Genomic DNA, 16,971 nt, shown 5'->3' with positions numbered 1-16,971 from the left:
GTGTGTGCGTGTGTATGTGTGTGTGTGTGTGTGTGCGTGTGTGTGTGTGTGTGTGTGTGAGTGTATGTGTGTGTGTGTGTGTGAGTGTATGTGTGCGCGTGTGTGTATGTGTGTGTGCGTGTGTGTTAGTACACACTCAGCTGGAGCCCGTGTCCTTCCCCAGACACTGTGACCCCGGCTGATGCAGGTCGTGTCCAGACACCCCCCCCCTCGTGGAACTGGCACCTACTTGAGTGAGAGGGAGTAGTCGTTGTTGGTGGTCTCGCTGTTGCGCACCAGGTAGCTGGCCTCCCGGCATAGACGCAGCTGCTTCTCAGCGTCCGTGCGGCTGATGGCCCCGTGGTACCAGCTGTGGGGAGAGAGACGGCACTCGCTCACTGGCTCCCAACACCCTCACTGGCACCCAACACCCTCACTGGCACCCAACACCCTCACTGGCACCCAACACCCTCACTGGCACCCCCTCACTGGCACCCCCTCACCCCCTCACCCCCTCACTGGCACCAGCCACCCCCTCACTCCCCTACTCCCCACCCTCAACCCCCCACACTCCCTCACCCCCCCACACTCCCTCAACTCCCCACTCCCTCACTCCCTCAACCCCCCCACTCCCTCACCCCGCCACTCCTTCACGCCCTCACTGGCACCCACCACCCTCACATAGAAACATAGAAAATAGGTGCAGGAGTAGGCCATTCGGCCCTTCGAGCCTGCACCGCCATTCAATATGATCATGGCTGATCATCCAACTCAGTATCCCGTACCTGCCTTCTCTCCATACCCTCTGATCCCTTTAGCCACAAGGGCCACATCTAACTCCCTCTTAAATATAGCCAATGAACTGGCCTCACGCTGCCACTCCCCCCACTCCCTCACTCCCCCCACTCCCTCACTCCCCCCTACACACACACTCACACACACACACATGTGCACACACACATAGAGTCACACACTCACATACACACACTCACACACACATGTGCACACACACACACGTGCACACACCCACACACACTCACTCACACACACATGTGCACACATGGGTTGAGGGCTGGGGTGGGCAGGTAGTGAGTGGTCTGGGGAGGGCCCCACACTCACGTCTGGCTGACCAGGGGTAGCTGTGGTTGCACCCTCTCTCCCAGGGCAGTGGGCACCTCCAGGCCCGGGTGCCTGAGGGACCGCAGGCAGGGCCCCGACAGCCGGTTCTGGGGCCACACCTTCTCCTCCTCGGGCGGCGACTGGAGGTTCTTGTCCACCTCCTCGAACGGCACTGGAGGAGGAAGGAAGAGTTTAACGGTCGGACCAGCAGCTTTCGAGGAGTGCAACACCGCCCTTGGTGTTGGATCCACACTCACTCCAAACCTGTCCCCCGGACTATTGAACCACGCGGACCATCGCATCCAATCCCTGCACCCAGGCGGCACGGTGGCGCAGCGGTAGAGTTGCTGCCTTACAGCGCCAGAGTCCCGGGTTCGATCCCGACTACGGGCGCTGTCTGCTCGGGGTTTGTACGTTCTCCCCGTGACCTGCGTGGGTTTTCTCCGGGTGCTCCGGTTTCCTCCCACATTCAAAGACGTACGTACAGGTTTGTAGGTTCATTGGCTTCATTAAATTGTAAATCGTAGGATAGCGCTGGTGTAACGGTTTTTTAGATTTTTTAGATTTAGAGATACAGCGCGGAAACAGGCCCTTCGGCCCACCGAGTCCGCGCCGCCCAGCGATCCCCGCACATTAACACTATCCTACACACACTAGGGACAATTTTTACATTTAACCAGTCAATTAACCTACATACCTGCACGTCTTTGGAGTGTGGGAGGAAACCGAAGATCTCGGAGAAAACCCACGCAGGTCACGGGGAGAACGTACAAACTCCGTACAGACGGCGCCCGTAGTCAGGATCGAACCTGAGTCTCCGGCGCTGCATTCGCTGTAAAGCGGCAACTCTACCGCTGCGCCACCGTGCTGGTCGGTGCGGACTCGGTGTCTGTTTCCGCGCTGTGTCTCTAAAGTCTAAAGATTGTGCCTTTGATGAGATTGGTGTGGGATTTGGTGGGAATGGTGGACGGTGGTGGTGGGGAACAGCACAATGGTGTGGGATTTGGTGGGAATGGTGGACGGTGGTGGTGGGGAACAGCACAATGTTTTGTGGGATGGTGTGGGATTTGGTGGGAATGGTGGACGGTGGTGGTGGGGACCAGCACAATGTTTCCGTGCTGAATGGCTCTACGAGTCCAAACCTGACAAGCTAGATGCAGGAAAAATGTTCCCAATGTTGGGGGGGAGTCCAGAACCAGGGGCCACACAGTCTACAAATAAAGGGGAGGCCATTTAAAACTGAGGTGAGAAGAAACCCTTTTCACCCAAAGAGTTGTGAATTTGTGGAATTCTCTGCCACGGAGGGCAGCGGAGGCCATTTCACGGGATGAATTTAAAAGAGAGTTAGATAGAGCTCGAGGGGCTAGCGGAATCAAGGGACATGGGAAGAAGGCAGGCACGGGTTACTGATTGTAGATGATCAGCCATGATCACAATGAATGACGGTGCTGGCTCAAAGGGCCAAATGGCCTCCTCCTGCACCTATTTTCTATGTTTCTACGTTTCTTTTTTTTACATTATTTCCAGTTTATTCTCCCACTCTGTTTTAGAAACATAGAAACATAGAAAATAGGTGCAGGAGTAGGCCATTCGGCCCTTCGAGCCTGCACCGCCATTCAATATGATCATGGCTGATCATCCAACTCAGTATCCCGTACCTGCCTTCTCTCCATACCCCCTGATCCCTTTAGCCATAAGGGCCGCATCTAACTCCCTCTTAAATATAGCTTTCTCCCTCTTTATAACTTTTGTCTCATCTTTCCAGACATGAGCAATTTAAAATCTGCTGCATTCAAAATAAATCACCGTCAACTTGTCATGTTACTCGACGTGTAATGAGGGTAGATCAACAAGCATGTTGAACAGGCAGCAACCCGTTCGATTAGGGCCTCTTCATCGGATGGCAACACTCCTTGCACTAAGCGATCTGGCAGGGCAGCAAGCGGCCATCTTGTATTCAACAGTCTTCACCATTTCCAGACTGGTGAACAGCTCAGCCCGACAAACTGGTCGATCACAGAGAGTTGTGAACACAGCCCAGTCCATCACGTAGACCAACGAGGCATTTTTGTTTTCACCTAGTCAAAAATATTTATTCAACTGTTAACAAAATGGTGGAGTAACTCAGCGGGTCAGGCAGCATCTCAGGAGAGAAGGAATGGGTGACGTTTCGGGTCGAGACCCTTCTTCAGGAGTGACCCGTCTTCAGGAATGGGTGACGTTTCGGGTCGAGCCCCTTCGGGTCTCGACCCGAAACGTCACCCATTCCTTCTCTCCTGAGATGCTGCCTGACCCGCTGAGTTACTCCACCATTTTGTTAACAGTTGAATAAATATCTCAGGAGAGAAGGAATGGGTGACGTTTCGGGTCGAGACCCTTCTTCAGGAGTGACCCGTCTTCAGGAATGGGTGACGTTTCGGGTCGAGCCCCTTCGGGTCTCGACCCGAAACGTCACCCATTCCTTCTCTCCTGAGATGCTGCCTGACCTGCTGAGTTACTCCAGCATCTTGTGAATAAATACCTTTGATTTGTACCAGCATCTGCAGTTATTTTCTTACACTATTAAAATAATATATACACTACAATAAAACCAAAACACAACCCACCACCATAGAAACATAGAAACATAGAAAATAGGTGCAGGAGTAGGCCATTCGGCCCTTCGAGCCTGCACCGCCATTCAATATGATCATGGCTGATCATCCAGCTCAGTAGCCTGTACCTGCCTTCTCTCCATACCCCCTGATCCCTTTAGCAAAAAACAAGACAAACAATAAACTACTATGCAACTATCTTACACTCCTTGTGCAGTCCCTCTCCAATGTGTAGTCCCATGTGTAGTCCCTCTCTAACGCCACCCGGGCGCGGACGGATGTAACCCCGGAAAAGGGGCAGGCAGCCGTCTCGGGCAGATCCGCCTGGCGCCGTGACTCGCGGAAGGTCAGCTTGGCCAGGCCACCTTCGCGACACGGTGGCGCAGCGGTAGAGTTGCTGCCTCACGGCGCCAGGGACCCGGGTTAGATTCTGACCACGGGTGCTGTCTGTGCGGAGTTTTTACGTCCTCTCCCTGGCCTGAGTGGGTTTTCTCCGGGTTTGCTCCCAGTTTCCTCCCACACTTCCAAAGACGTATTGGCTGGGTAAATGTAAAAATTGTCCCTAGTGGGTGTAGGATAGTGTTAATGTAGGGGGATCGCTGGGCGGCACGGACTTGGAGGGCCGAAAAGGCCTGTTTCCGGCTGTATATATATGATACGTTCGGTTCTGTAGGTTAATCGGCTCTCCAGAGTGTAGGGAGTGGATGAGAAAGTGGGATAACACAGAACTAGTGTGAATCGATGATCTGTGTGGGCTGGAGGGCCTGTTTCCATGCTGTATCTCTGAAAATAGATGTTTCTCGGTAAAACAAGTCCAAAAGAGTCAGGAGAAGGATCTCACACTGATCCCACACACAAACTCTAGGGACCATTTTACAATTTTCACCGAAGCCAATTAACCTACAAACCTGTATGTCTTTGGAGTGTGGGGGGAAACCGGAGCTCCTGGAGAAAACCCACACGGGTCACGGGGAGAACGTACAAACTCCGCACAGACTGCGCCACCGTGACCGCCCTGAGGACTGTGTCTTTGGTTGCACTACGCACTTCGACTTTGAATTATTATGGCCACCCAATATTAATGTCGCAGAAACATCGCACATACAAAGTGGGTGCAGGAGGAGGCCATTCGGCCCTTCAAGCCAGCACCGCCATTCAATGTGATCATGGCTGATCATCCAGAATCACTACCAAAGATACTAGAGGAACAAGATGATCCACTCCATTGAAATCGCCTATACTGAAGTGTAGTACGTAAAGGAGCCATTTTAGTAAGCAAAACCCGCCGTTCGCTCTGCCTCTCGCAGTGTAATCAGTGTTGTGGGGGAACAGTATGTGTGATGATACCATTAAAATGCAGAATATATCTCATCTATCAATTCACAGATTTGTGTTATTTTTCTCTCTAAATGTTTCTGCAAGTTTCTGCCGACTAAAATGGCCGCCGTGACAACTTACTACGGTTTTTAGGGTCGAGTGGTCTATCTTCTTCCTCCAGTATCTTTGATCAGTACCCTGTTCCTGCTTTTTCGCAATATCCCTTGATTCCATTAGGCCTAAGAGCTACAGTATATCTAACTCTCTATGAGTTCATTTTATTATTGATGAGTGTATATTTATCTGTGTGTGTTATTGCATTAGTGGGCCTGCTAGGCTGCAGCAAGTAACAATATCAGTGTGCCGTCGCTGGTACACTGTATATATCAGTTAAACACCCTTGACTCTTGGGAAGTTGAAGAGTGGCCCCTACAATGAGTTGTCCCTGCCCTGGGAACATGTGCTGGCACCTTAACGGGAATGTGTTTCTAACCAGTCGAGCCCTTAACCCGAGAATGTTTGTGGGACTGTATTAATTTGCTTGTGTCCCTGATGCTCATAAGACCATAAGTGACAGGAGTAGAATTAGACAATAGACAATAGGTGCAGGAGGAGGCCATTCGGCCCTTCGAGCCAGCACCAACATTCAATGTGATCATGGCTGATCATTCTCAATCAGTACCCCATTCCTGCCTTCTCCCCATACCCCCTGACTCCGCTATCCTTAAGAGCTCTATCTAGCTCTCTCTTGAATGCATTCAGAGAATTGGCCTCCACTGCCTTCTGAGGCAGAGAATTCCACAGATTTACAACTCTCTGACTGAAAAGATTTTCCTTATCTCTGTTCTAAATGGCCTACCCCTTATTCTTAAACTGTGGCCCCTGGTTCTGGACTCCCCCCCAAATTTTGAACATGTTTCCTGCCTCTAACGTGTCCAACCCCTTAATAATCTTATATGTTTCAATAAGATCCCCTCTCATCCTTCTAAATTCCAGTGTATACAAGCCTAGTCACTCCAGTCTTTCAACATACAACAGTCCCGCCATTCCGGGAATTTACCTAGTAAACCTACGCTGCACGCCCTCAATAGCAAGAATATCCTTCCTCAAATTTGGAGACCAAAACTGCACACAGTACTCCAGGTGCGGTCTCACTAGGGCCCTGTACAACTGCAGAAGGACTTCTTTGCTCCTATACTCAACTCCTCTTGTTATGAAGGCCAAGATTCCATTGGCTTTCTTCATTGCTTGCTGTACCTGCATGCTTCCTTTCAGTGACTGATGCACTAGGACACCCAGATCTCGTTGTATGTCCCCTTTTCCTAACTTGACACCATTCAGATAATAATCTGCCTTCCTATTCTTACCACCAAAGTGGATAATATCACACTTATCCACATTGAACTGCATCTGCCATGCATCCGCCCACTCACACAACCTGTCCAAGTCACCCTGCAACCTCATAGCATCTTCCTCACAGTTCACACTGCCACCCAGCTTTGTGTCATCTGCAAATTTGCTAATGGTACTTTTAATCCCTTCGGCCCATCAAGTTTATTCCGCCATTCAATCAGGGCTCTCCCTTCTAACCCCATTCTCCTGCCTTCTCCCAATAACTCCTGACACCCGTACTAATCAAGAATCTATCTATCTCTGCCTTAAATATATCCACTGACTTGGCCTCCACAGCCTTCTGTGGCCAAGAATTCCACAGATTCACCACCCTCTGACTAAAGAAATTCCTCCTCATCTCCTTCCTAAAAGAACGTCCTTTAATTCTGAGGCTGTGACCTCTAGTGCTAGACTCTCCCACTGGTGGAAACATACCGAAGGAAAGTTTTATGAATAACCCAGACAGTCACGGTGGCTTCTGTCATGTAGATGGTCTGTAATCCAGTTTTTACGAAGGACTTAATCCCGAATCAGTCTGATTTTTGTGTCTAACTTCGGTTTAAACCGGCAAATCTGTAGTTCCTTCCTACACACTCTAAGTGTACAAACAATGACAGACAGGAAAATGCCAGCGAGCCCTATCTAGCTCTGGCCTGGAGCTGGAATTGAGGAGGACATAAACACAAAAGAAAAGCACAGAAAGGTTTCTTTTTAAAAAATAAATTATTTATTATGTACAAATGACTTTGTGTCACATGGTCGCAGCAGTCCGTTAAAAAGGAGAGGACATTTCGGCAGCGTGCACAGCTGGAGGGTGGGGAGGGTGGTTTAACATGCTCACACACTGTCAAAGAACAGACTGTTCGACAAGGCAAGGTTAGCCAGGTTAAATACACGAGGCATCATCTCAGCTCACTGTATCTCACTGACAGCTCTGCATGTGTGTGTGGGGGCTGAGATCGTGCGGGTCCAGATTCAGAGCAGAGAGAGGGGCAGAGGAGGGAAAGGAAAAGGGGGGGGGGGGGGGGGGAGGAGAGTGTCACAGAGTCATAGAGTGATATAGTATGGAAGCAGGCCCTTCAGCCCAACTTGCCCACACCGGCCAACATGTCCCAGCTACTCCAGTCCCACCTGCCCATGTTTTGCCCCTATCTCTCCAAACCTGTCCTATCCATGTACCTGCGAGAGAAGGAATGGGTGACGTTTCGGGTCGAGACCCTTCTTCAGACTGACGAAGGGTCTCGACCCGAAACGTCACCCATTCCTTCTCTCCCGAGATGCTGCCTGACCTGCTGAGTTACTCCAGCATTTTGTGAATAAATCGATTTGTACCAGCATCTGCAGTTATTTTCTTATACTATCCTGCCTATCTGTCTATATACTATCCTATCCTGTACCTGTCTAACTGTTTGGGTAGTCCCTGCCACAACTACCTCCTCTGGCAGCTTGTTCCATACACCCACCACCCTCTGTGTGAAAAAGGTTACCCCTCAGATTCCGATTACATTTTTCCCTCTTCACCCTAAACCCATGTCTTCTTGTCCTCGATTCGCCTGCTCTAGGCAAGGGACTCTGTGCGTCTACCCGATCTATTCCTCTCATGACCTTATGCACAGTGGGGGAAAGTAGACAATAGACAATAGACAATAGGTGCAGGAGGAGGCCATTCAGCCCTTTGAGCCAGCACCGCCATTCAATGTGATCATGGCTGATCATTCTCAATCAGTTCCCCCTGACTCCGCTATCCTTAAGAGCTCTATCTAGCTCTCTCTTGAATGCATTCAGAGAATTGGCCTCCACTGCCTTCTGAGGCAGAGAATTCCACAGATTCACAACTCTCTGACTGAAAACGTTTTTCCTCATCTCAGTTCTAAATGGCCTACCCCTTATTCTTAAACTGTGTGGCCCCTTGTTCTGGACTCCCCCAACATTGGGAACATGTTTCCTGCCTCTAACGTGTCTGAGGGGAGGGGAGGGGAGGGGAGAGGGCTTGGGTTGCCAACTTCCTCACTCCCAAATAAGGGACAAGGTGACGTCACCGCATCGCACCCCACGTGACCTCACCCAGCCAGCGGCCACGTGCTCCCGCTCCACCAATGGTGGCCGCCCGGGCCGGGAGGCGGGTTGCTAGGCAACATTCCATAAGGCGGTGCCCGGGCCTACACTGTCCGGGACTGCTGTGGCCCCCGGGCCTACAGTGTCCGGGCCTACAGCGCCGTCCGGGCCTAATATGGGACAAGGGCTGTCCCATACCCAACAAACCAATTTAGCCCAAAATACGTGATGTCCCAGCTAACACGGGACAGTTGGCAACCCTATAGAGGGCAGAGGGGAGAGAATGGAAGGGGAAAATGGAGGAGAGGGGGAGAGAGGAGAGCGGGGAAAGAAGGAGAGGGGGTCAGGAAGGACGGGAAGGGGAGAGAATAAATGGAATTGGGAAGTGGAAGGAACAAAAGAGGGAAGTGGGTGGGGAATAGGTTTGGGAAGAGAAGGGGGGGGGGTGAGAGGATGGGTGAAATGGGAGGGGAGTGGGCAGCAGGGGTGAGTGGAGGGGAGAACAGTGGGTCAGGGGAATGGAAAGGTGGAGAGGATCGGACGCGACGCAGAGGGAGGTCAGGCATGGGGTGGGGGAGAGAGCCTGTGGTGAGTTGGTGGGATGGATATTGTGGTGGAAGAGAAGAGAGGTGGGTGGGGGGGGGGGGGGGATGGGTCTTGGAGAGGGAGAGCCAGAGGAATACAGATTGGGTTTGGAGGGTATCTTGTGCTCCTGATTCCTCCCACCATTTTTTTATTTTGCTAAAGATTCCAGCAACTGCAGTCTCTGTGCCTCTATCAGATTAGTGGGCAAAATTAGAGCACATGGTATTGGGGGTAGGGTACTGACATGGATAGAAAATTGGATTGACAGACAGAAAGCAAAGAGTGGGGATAAATGGGTCCCATTCGGAATGGCAGGCAGTGACCAGTGGGGTACCGCAAGGTTCGGTGCTGGGACCCCAGCTATTTACGATATACATTAATGACTTAGATGAAGGGATTAAAAGTACCATTAGCAAATTTGCAGATGATACTAAGCTGGGGGGTAGTGTGAATTGTGAGGAAGATGCAATAAGGCTGCAGGGTGACCTGGACAGGTTGTGTGAGTGGGCGGATACATGGCAGATGCAGTTTAATGTAGATAAGTGTGAGGATTTTCCTCATCTCAGTTCTAAATGGCCTACCCCTTATTCTTAAACTGTGGGTCCTTGTTCTGGACTTCCCCCAACATCGGGAACATGTTTCCTGCCTCTAACGTGTCCAACCCCTTAATAATCTTATACGTTTCGATAAGATCCCCTCTCATCCTTCTAAACTCCAGCTTATTTGACGGAAGTCTTTGACAATGAGAAGGGCTACACCAAATGAGAGTGGGCGCATAGTTTCGACAGGCCATGTTGGTCGGCATGGGCAAGCTGGGCCGAAGGGCCTGTTTGCGTGCTCTGCGACTCTCGGACTCTACGACCAAAGACAACAAGATTTCCGTTTCCTGCATCATCACCAGGAATGGATGGAGCTAAGCAGCAGATGCCGATCTGCACGTAGCCCGTTCTATTAAGTCTCTCCCCATCACTTTAGTGGCGGCACGGTGGCACAGCGGCAGAGTTGCTGCCTCACAGCTCCAGAGACCCGGGTTCAATCCCGACTACGGGTGCTGTCTGTGCGGGGTTTGTACGTTCTCCCCGTGACCTGCGTGGGTTTTCTCCGGGTGCTCCGGTTTCCTCCCACACTCCAAAGACGTGCGGGTTTTGTAAGTTAATTGGCTTCGGTAAAATTGCCCCCGAGTGTGTCGGGAGTGGATCGGAAAGTGGGATAGTTGGGGGTGTGGGCCGAAGGGCCAGTTTCTGTGCTGTATCTCTAAAACTAAACTAAACTAATTCATCTCACTGCCACCCTGACTCCATTCCTATCAAAATACAGCTATCGTAGATCTTTACCGATGCTCATAACACAAACTCCCCACCCTCGTCTTCCCCCCTCGCCCCTCTACTTAACTCCCACCAGACATCAACACCTCCACCCCATCCCTACCCCTACCCCTACCTCACTCACACTTCCGCAATCTATGATTCTCCACACCGCTGGCAAATTATTACACGAGGGTTTCCACAGAGTAGTGGTTATCACGTTCACCTCACGTGCAAGAGGTTCCCCTGTTCGACCCCCGGAGGCTACGCTATTTTAGGGCGGTCACGGTGGCGCAGCGGTAGAGTTGCTGCCTTATAGCGCTTGTAGCACCGGAGACCCGGGTTCGATCCCGACTACGGGCGCCGTCCGTACGGAGTTTGTACGTTCTCCCCGTGACCGGCGTGGGTTTTCAACAAGATCTTCGGTTTCCTCCCACACTCCAAAGTCGTGCAGGTTTGTAGGTTAATCGGCTTGGTGTATGTGTAAACTCGTCCCCAGTGGGTGTGGGATAGTGTTAGTGTGCGGGGATCGCTGGGCGGCGCGGACCCGGTGGGCCGAAGGGCCTGTTTCCGCGCTGTATCTCTGAACTAAACTAAACTGAAGACAGTTCGCGTTTCCAACGTGTGACAGACTTTCCGTGGTAGATGTTTGAACTTGATAGATTATTGGAATAATACAGCTCGTCGGGGATGGTAGCATCGGTTACAGGGAGAGAGGTGCAGGGGGCAGGAGAGGAATGCGAACGATTGCTGGGAATATCCTGCGCTGGGATTTAGTTTCAGAACTAAAGGTATTCCGGAACTGAAGAACGACAATTTGCCCAGCAACCTTTGACGGGCATCGAACTCAATATCCACCTAAAACTTGCCAGACTTTGTCCTGCCCCCCCCCCCCCCCCCCCCCAAAGCACTCTGAAGAGGGGTCCCAACCTGAAACATGACCTCTTCCTTAAAGACTACAAGTTCCAGCAGTCATCTCCACAGCAGAAGCCCGAAGAAAGGTCCCGACCCAAAACGTCACCTCTCCACGTCCTCCATGTTTGCTGACCAGCTGAGTTACTCCAGTACTTGGCGCCTTTTTTTTAATAAACCAGCATCTTCAGTCTGAAGAAGGGTCTCGACCCGAAACGTCACCCATTCCTTCTCTCCCGAGATGCTGCCTGACCCGCTGAGTTACTGCAGCTTTTTGTGTCTATCTTCAGTTGATTGTTTCTGCACCATTGTGTCATTCAGTTCCTCCTGGCTTGCACTGTCTTACGACCTCCACCGTGGCACAGCGGTAGAGTTGCTGCCTCACAGCGCCAGAGACCCAGGTTCAACCCCGACTACGGGTGCTGTCTGTACGGAGTTTGTACGTTCTCCCCGTGACCTGCGTGGGTTTTCTCCGAGATCTTCGGTTTCCAAAGATGTACAGGTTTGTAGGTTAATTGGCTTGGTGTATGTGTAAAATTGTCCCTCGTGTGTGAGTTGGATAGTGTTAGTGTGCAGGGATCGCTGGTCGCCACGGACTCAGTGGGCCGAAGGGCCTGTTTCCGTGCTGTATCTCTAAACTAAACTAAACTAAACTAACCACTTCCTTCTCCCTTGCAATTTAAAACCAACCTGATTTGCTAACTTTTCCCAGTTATAGTCATAGAGTCACACAGCGTGGAAACAGGCCCTTCTGCCCAACTTGTCCTCAACAACAAACATGCCCCATCTACACTAGTCCCACCTGCCTGCGTTTGGCCCATATCCCTCTAAACCTGTCCAATCCATGTACATGTCTAAATGTTTTTTAACACCTGCCTCAACTACCTCCTGCAGAAGTTCTTTGAATATATCAGGCAGCTATAATCTAGCCACAGAGAAATAATTTTAGTTTGGTTTAGTTTAGAGATACAGAGCAGGACAGGGGGCCTTTAGCCCACCTAGTCCACGCCGACCAGTGATCCCCGCACACTAACACTATCCAACACACACTGGGGACAATTTTACATTCATACATTTATACCAAGCCAATTAACGTACAAACCCGCACGTCTTTGTAGTGTGGGAGGAAAGCGAAGATCTTGGAGTAAACCCGCGCTGGTCACGGGGAGAACGTACCTAGAGCGTGTGGGACAGTGTTAGTGCGCGGGGATCGCTGGTCAGCGTGGAATTCCTGTATCCCTAAACTAAAGCGTGGAGGCTTCATTTAAAGCAGTTACTCTTTAGCCTGGAACAGAGTGAATGGATGGACCCACCACTGGAGTCTTCGTGCGTGGGCTGAGTCGGCGGGGGCGGGCGCTGCTGAACGAGGAGACAGTGAGACGGCAGCGGGTCCCCGTCCGTGGTGTGCGTCGAGCCGTCCAGTTGTCCAACTGGCGGTGGCCAGGGCAGCTCTTTAATGACCTTAATCTCCACTGCAGGGGGCGGCGGTGGGTAGGGACAGGGGGGGGGGAGGAGGGGGAGGAGGAGGGGGAGGGGAGAGAGGGAGAAAGGAGAGGGAAAGAGAAGGAACGGAAGGAGGAGGAGAAAAAAGACAGATGAGAACAGTTAGGCAAGATCGAGCAGGAAAGTCGGAGAGGATGTTGCAGAGTAGGACAGGAGTAAAACGTTGGGTGCCAATGGAGAATGGGTGAGATGCGTGGCACAGAATGGCCACCCACCACCCACAAGGTCCCCTGACTGGTACTGTTGTCTGGAGACCCTGTACCAGAACACAGTGCAGACAACTGAAACGTCCTCTCACCAACGACAGAGTGGTCCTGAACTCCAGTCTACCTCATTGGAGACCCTTGGACTGTCTTTAATCGGACTCTACTGGACTTCATCTCGCACTAAACGTTGTTCCCTTTATCCTGTATCTGTACACTGTGGACAGCTTGATTGCATTCATGTATAGTCTTTCCACTGATTGGATTGCACTCAAGAAAAAAGCTTTTCACTGTACCTCGGTACAAGTGACATTAAACCCAACTGAATCCCAACCCAACCCAACCCAACATAACCCAACCCTACTCAACCCAACCCAACCAAACTACACCAAATCATCCCAACCCAACCAAACTACACCAAATCATCCCAACCCAACCAAACCCAACTCAGCCAAACCCAACCCAACCCAACCCAACCCAACCTAACCCAACCCAACCCAATCAAACTACACCAAATCAACCCAACCCAACCAAACCCAACATAACCCAACCCAACTCAACCCAACCCAACCCAAACTTCACCAAATCAACTCAACCCAACCAAACCCAACTCAACCAAACCCAAACCAACTCAACCCAACCCAACCCAACCCAACCAAACCCAACCCAACGCAACCCAACCCAACCAAACCAAACAAAACCAAATCAACCCAACCGAACTCAACCTACCCAACTAACCCAACCCAACCAAACCAAACTAAACTAAACTAAACAAAACAAAACTACACTACACCGCACTAAACTAACCTCTCTGTTGTCCCGGCCGTGGGAGTAGTTGATGGGAGAATGGAGAGGGAGCTTTACCAGGTCTAACTGTGCCCTTGGAATCAGTCATGGAACATTGCAGAGGAAGCTTTGCTTCTACCTAATCTATGCTGCCCCTTTCAATGGTTGAATGGTTCCTTTATTATCAAGGTACAGTGAAATTCTTTTTTTGCGTAAAGATCATTAAGATTATTGACAAACATAAGTACAATAAGTGGGGAATACATAGAAACAGCCCACTGAATCTATACGCAATCGCCAGATTTTGGTACCAAGGAATGTTTGATGGGACCGTGTAAAGCTTTAGACTTGACTTTAGACTTTCGAGATACAGCGTGGAAAGAGGCCCTTCGGCCCACCCATTCCACTTGGACCAGCGATCACCCCACACATTATCCTACACTCTAGGGATAATTTAAACAATTTTATCTGAGCTAATTAACCTACAAACCAGCACGTGACCTGCGTGGGTTTTCTCCGAGATCTTCAGCTTCCTCCCACACTCCAAAGGCGAACAGGTTTGTAGGTTAATTGGCTTGGTCAAATTGTAAATTGTCCCTAGCGTGTGTAGGATAGTGTTAATGCGCAGGGATCGCTGGGCGGCACGGACTTGGTGGGACGAAGGGCCTGTTTCCGCGCTGTATCTCTAAACTAAACTAATATACTAAACCAAGGGGCAACTTTTTCACACAGAGGGTGAGGGTGTATGGAACGAGCTGCCAGAGGAGGTAGTTGAGGCTGGGACTATCACAACATTTTGATCAAAACAACATTTTAATATAAGGTTATTAAGGGATTGGACACGTTAGAGGCAGGAAACATGTTCCCAATGTTGGGGGAGTCCAGAACCAGGGGCCACAGTTTAAGAATAAGGGGTCGGCCATTTAGAACGCAGATGAGGAAAAACGTTTTCAGTCAGAAAGTTGTAAATCTGTGGAATTCTCTGCCTCAGAAGGCAGTGGAGGCCAATTCTCTGGATGCTTTCAAGAGAGAGCTAGATAGAGCTCTTAAAGATAGCGGAGTCAGGGGGTATGGGGAGAAGGCAGGAACGGGATACTGATTGTGAATGATCAGCCATGATCACATTGAATGGTGGTGCTGGCTCGAAGGGCCGAATGGCCTACTCCTGCCCCTATTGTCTATTGTCTATTAACTTTTGAAAGACCTAATGTAATAGCAAAGAACTGCAGATGCTGGTTAATACTAAAGAAAGACACAAAGTGCTGGAGTAACTCAGCAGATCAGGCAGCATCTCTGGAGAACATGGGCAGGTCCAGTTTTGAGTCAGGAGTCCTGAAGAAGGGTCCTGAGCCAAAATGTCACCTGTCCATGTTCTCCAGAGATGCTGCTTGACCCGCTGAGTTACTCCAGCATTTTATGTCCAACATTTGAAAGACATTTAGACGGGCGGGTGGATAGGAAAGGTTTAGCGGGTTAAAGGGCCTATGGGTCTATGTTTCCACGTTGTATCTCTAAACTAAACTAAACTATAAATACAATAACATTCACAACATCAGGTAATTGGGAGACGTGGAACTCCTATAGGGAAACAAACTGTGATTGGATCTATAAACAGACCATAACTCTGAGCATACAATCAATGACAATCCAATTCCCCTTCCTACAGGATCTATCGTTGCTCTGAATTGGCGGTGATCAATAATGGTCGTTGGGCGTCTCCTGGTCATTTACTGACCCCTGGGTCAAGGAGCAGGAGGGCTTCGGGGAAAGTCACAACCCTAGAGAGTCTGAAGAAGGGTCTCGACCCGAAACGTCACCCATTCCTTCTCTCCTGAGATGCTGCCTGACCCGCTGAGTTACTCCAGCATTTTGTGAATAAATACCCTAGAGAGCTTATCATCAACCGCGGCCGGCCACAGTGGAGCAGCGATAGAGTAGCTGCTTTACAATCGACAATAGGTGCAGGGATGTGCAAGGCAGGAGTGGTGTTGGCGAGGCTGTGGAGGGGAACGGCAGAGCCAGTCCTTCGTGCAGCACAGCTGTGGCCCAGAGTCCGGCCCAAACTCCCTGCTGAATCGCAACGGCTTGTTTCTCCGGGTTCGATCCCGACTACGGGCGCTGTCTGTACGGAGTTTGTACGTTCTCCCTGTGGCTGCGTTTGGGTTTCTCCGAGATCTTCGGTTTCCTCCCACACTCCAAAGACGTGCAGGTTTGTAGGTTAAAAACTGCAGATGCTGGTTTAAGTCGAAGGAGTAACTCAGCTGGTCAGTCAGATGGGTGACATCACCCATTCCTTCTCTCCCGAGATGCTGCCTGACCCGCTGAGTTACTCCAGCATTTTGTGTCTACCTCTGGGGATTGTAGGTTAATTGGCTTGGGTTTGCATAGTTTAGTTTAGAGATATAGCGCGGAAATCGGCCCTTTCGGCCCACCGGGTCCGTGCCGCCCAGCGATCCCCGCACATTAACACTATCCGACACCCACTAGGGACAATTTTAACATTTACCAAGCCAATTAACCTACAAACCTGCACGTCTTTGGAGTGTGGGAGGAAACTGAAGATCTCGGAGAAAACCCACGCAGGTCACAGGGAGAACGTACAAACTCCGTACAGACGGCGCCCGTAGTCAGGATCGAACCCGGGTCTCCGGCGCTGCATTCGCTGTAAGGCAGCAACTCTACCGCTGCGTCACCGTGACCACTGTCCTTTGGTACGAGTGTAAATTGTCCCTGGTGTGCGTCGGATAGTGTTAATGGGTCTGTTTCCACGCAGTATCTCTGAACTAAACTAAACTAAACCTTCAGCAGTTTGTGGAAAATAAATGGTTGGCACACAGGCAGAATCTCTTGGTGAGGAGTGGATGAAATATTTTGCAGGGTTGATCTGGGCAGGAGGTTCTGTGCACTGCGCTATAGAGAGATAATGACAAGACGGAGGGAGCCTTTAAGGTCCGAAGGGGAATTACAGAGCAGGAAAGGACAGATGAAATCAAGAGATAGACACTTAAAAAACGATACGCTGCCAGGAAGTGTAATCTTAAAATCAGGGTAAAATAATTTATTTGATCTTATTTAACTCCCTGGTCCACTCGTCCCTTCCTACCCAAACCACCCCATCCCCGGGCACTTTCCCCTGCAACCGCACGAGATGCAACACCTGTCCCTTTACCTCCCCCCTCAACTCCATCCAAGGACCCAAACAGTCTTTCCGGGTGAGGCAGA

General features: G+C 50.6%; 1 protein-coding gene across 1 annotated transcript in view; it reads right to left on the bottom strand.

Annotated features, from left to right (window-relative positions):
- The window catches only part of LOC144610867 (SH2 domain-containing adapter protein F-like), a 103,688-nt gene that overhangs the window by 37,112 nt on the left and 49,605 nt on the right, over window positions 1-16,971 (bottom strand). Inside the window, exons 3-5 of the mRNA XM_078429836.1 lie at window positions 12,571-12,729; window positions 1,099-1,270; window positions 230-349 (exon numbers count right to left, since the gene is read on the bottom strand). Of these exons, the coding sequence (XP_078285962.1) occupies window positions 230-349; window positions 1,099-1,270; window positions 12,571-12,729 (451 nt within the window). The remainder of the gene's footprint in view (window positions 1-229; window positions 350-1,098; window positions 1,271-12,570; window positions 12,730-16,971) is intronic.

This window comes from Rhinoraja longicauda, chromosome 38, assembly GCF_053455715.1.
Source record: "Rhinoraja longicauda isolate Sanriku21f chromosome 38, sRhiLon1.1, whole genome shotgun sequence".
In the NCBI taxonomy this organism is placed as follows: Eukaryota; Metazoa; Chordata; class Chondrichthyes; order Rajiformes; family Arhynchobatidae; genus Rhinoraja; species Rhinoraja longicauda.
Note: the sequence above shows the minus strand (reverse complement) of the source record. Positions and strands in the feature narration are given on the sequence as shown.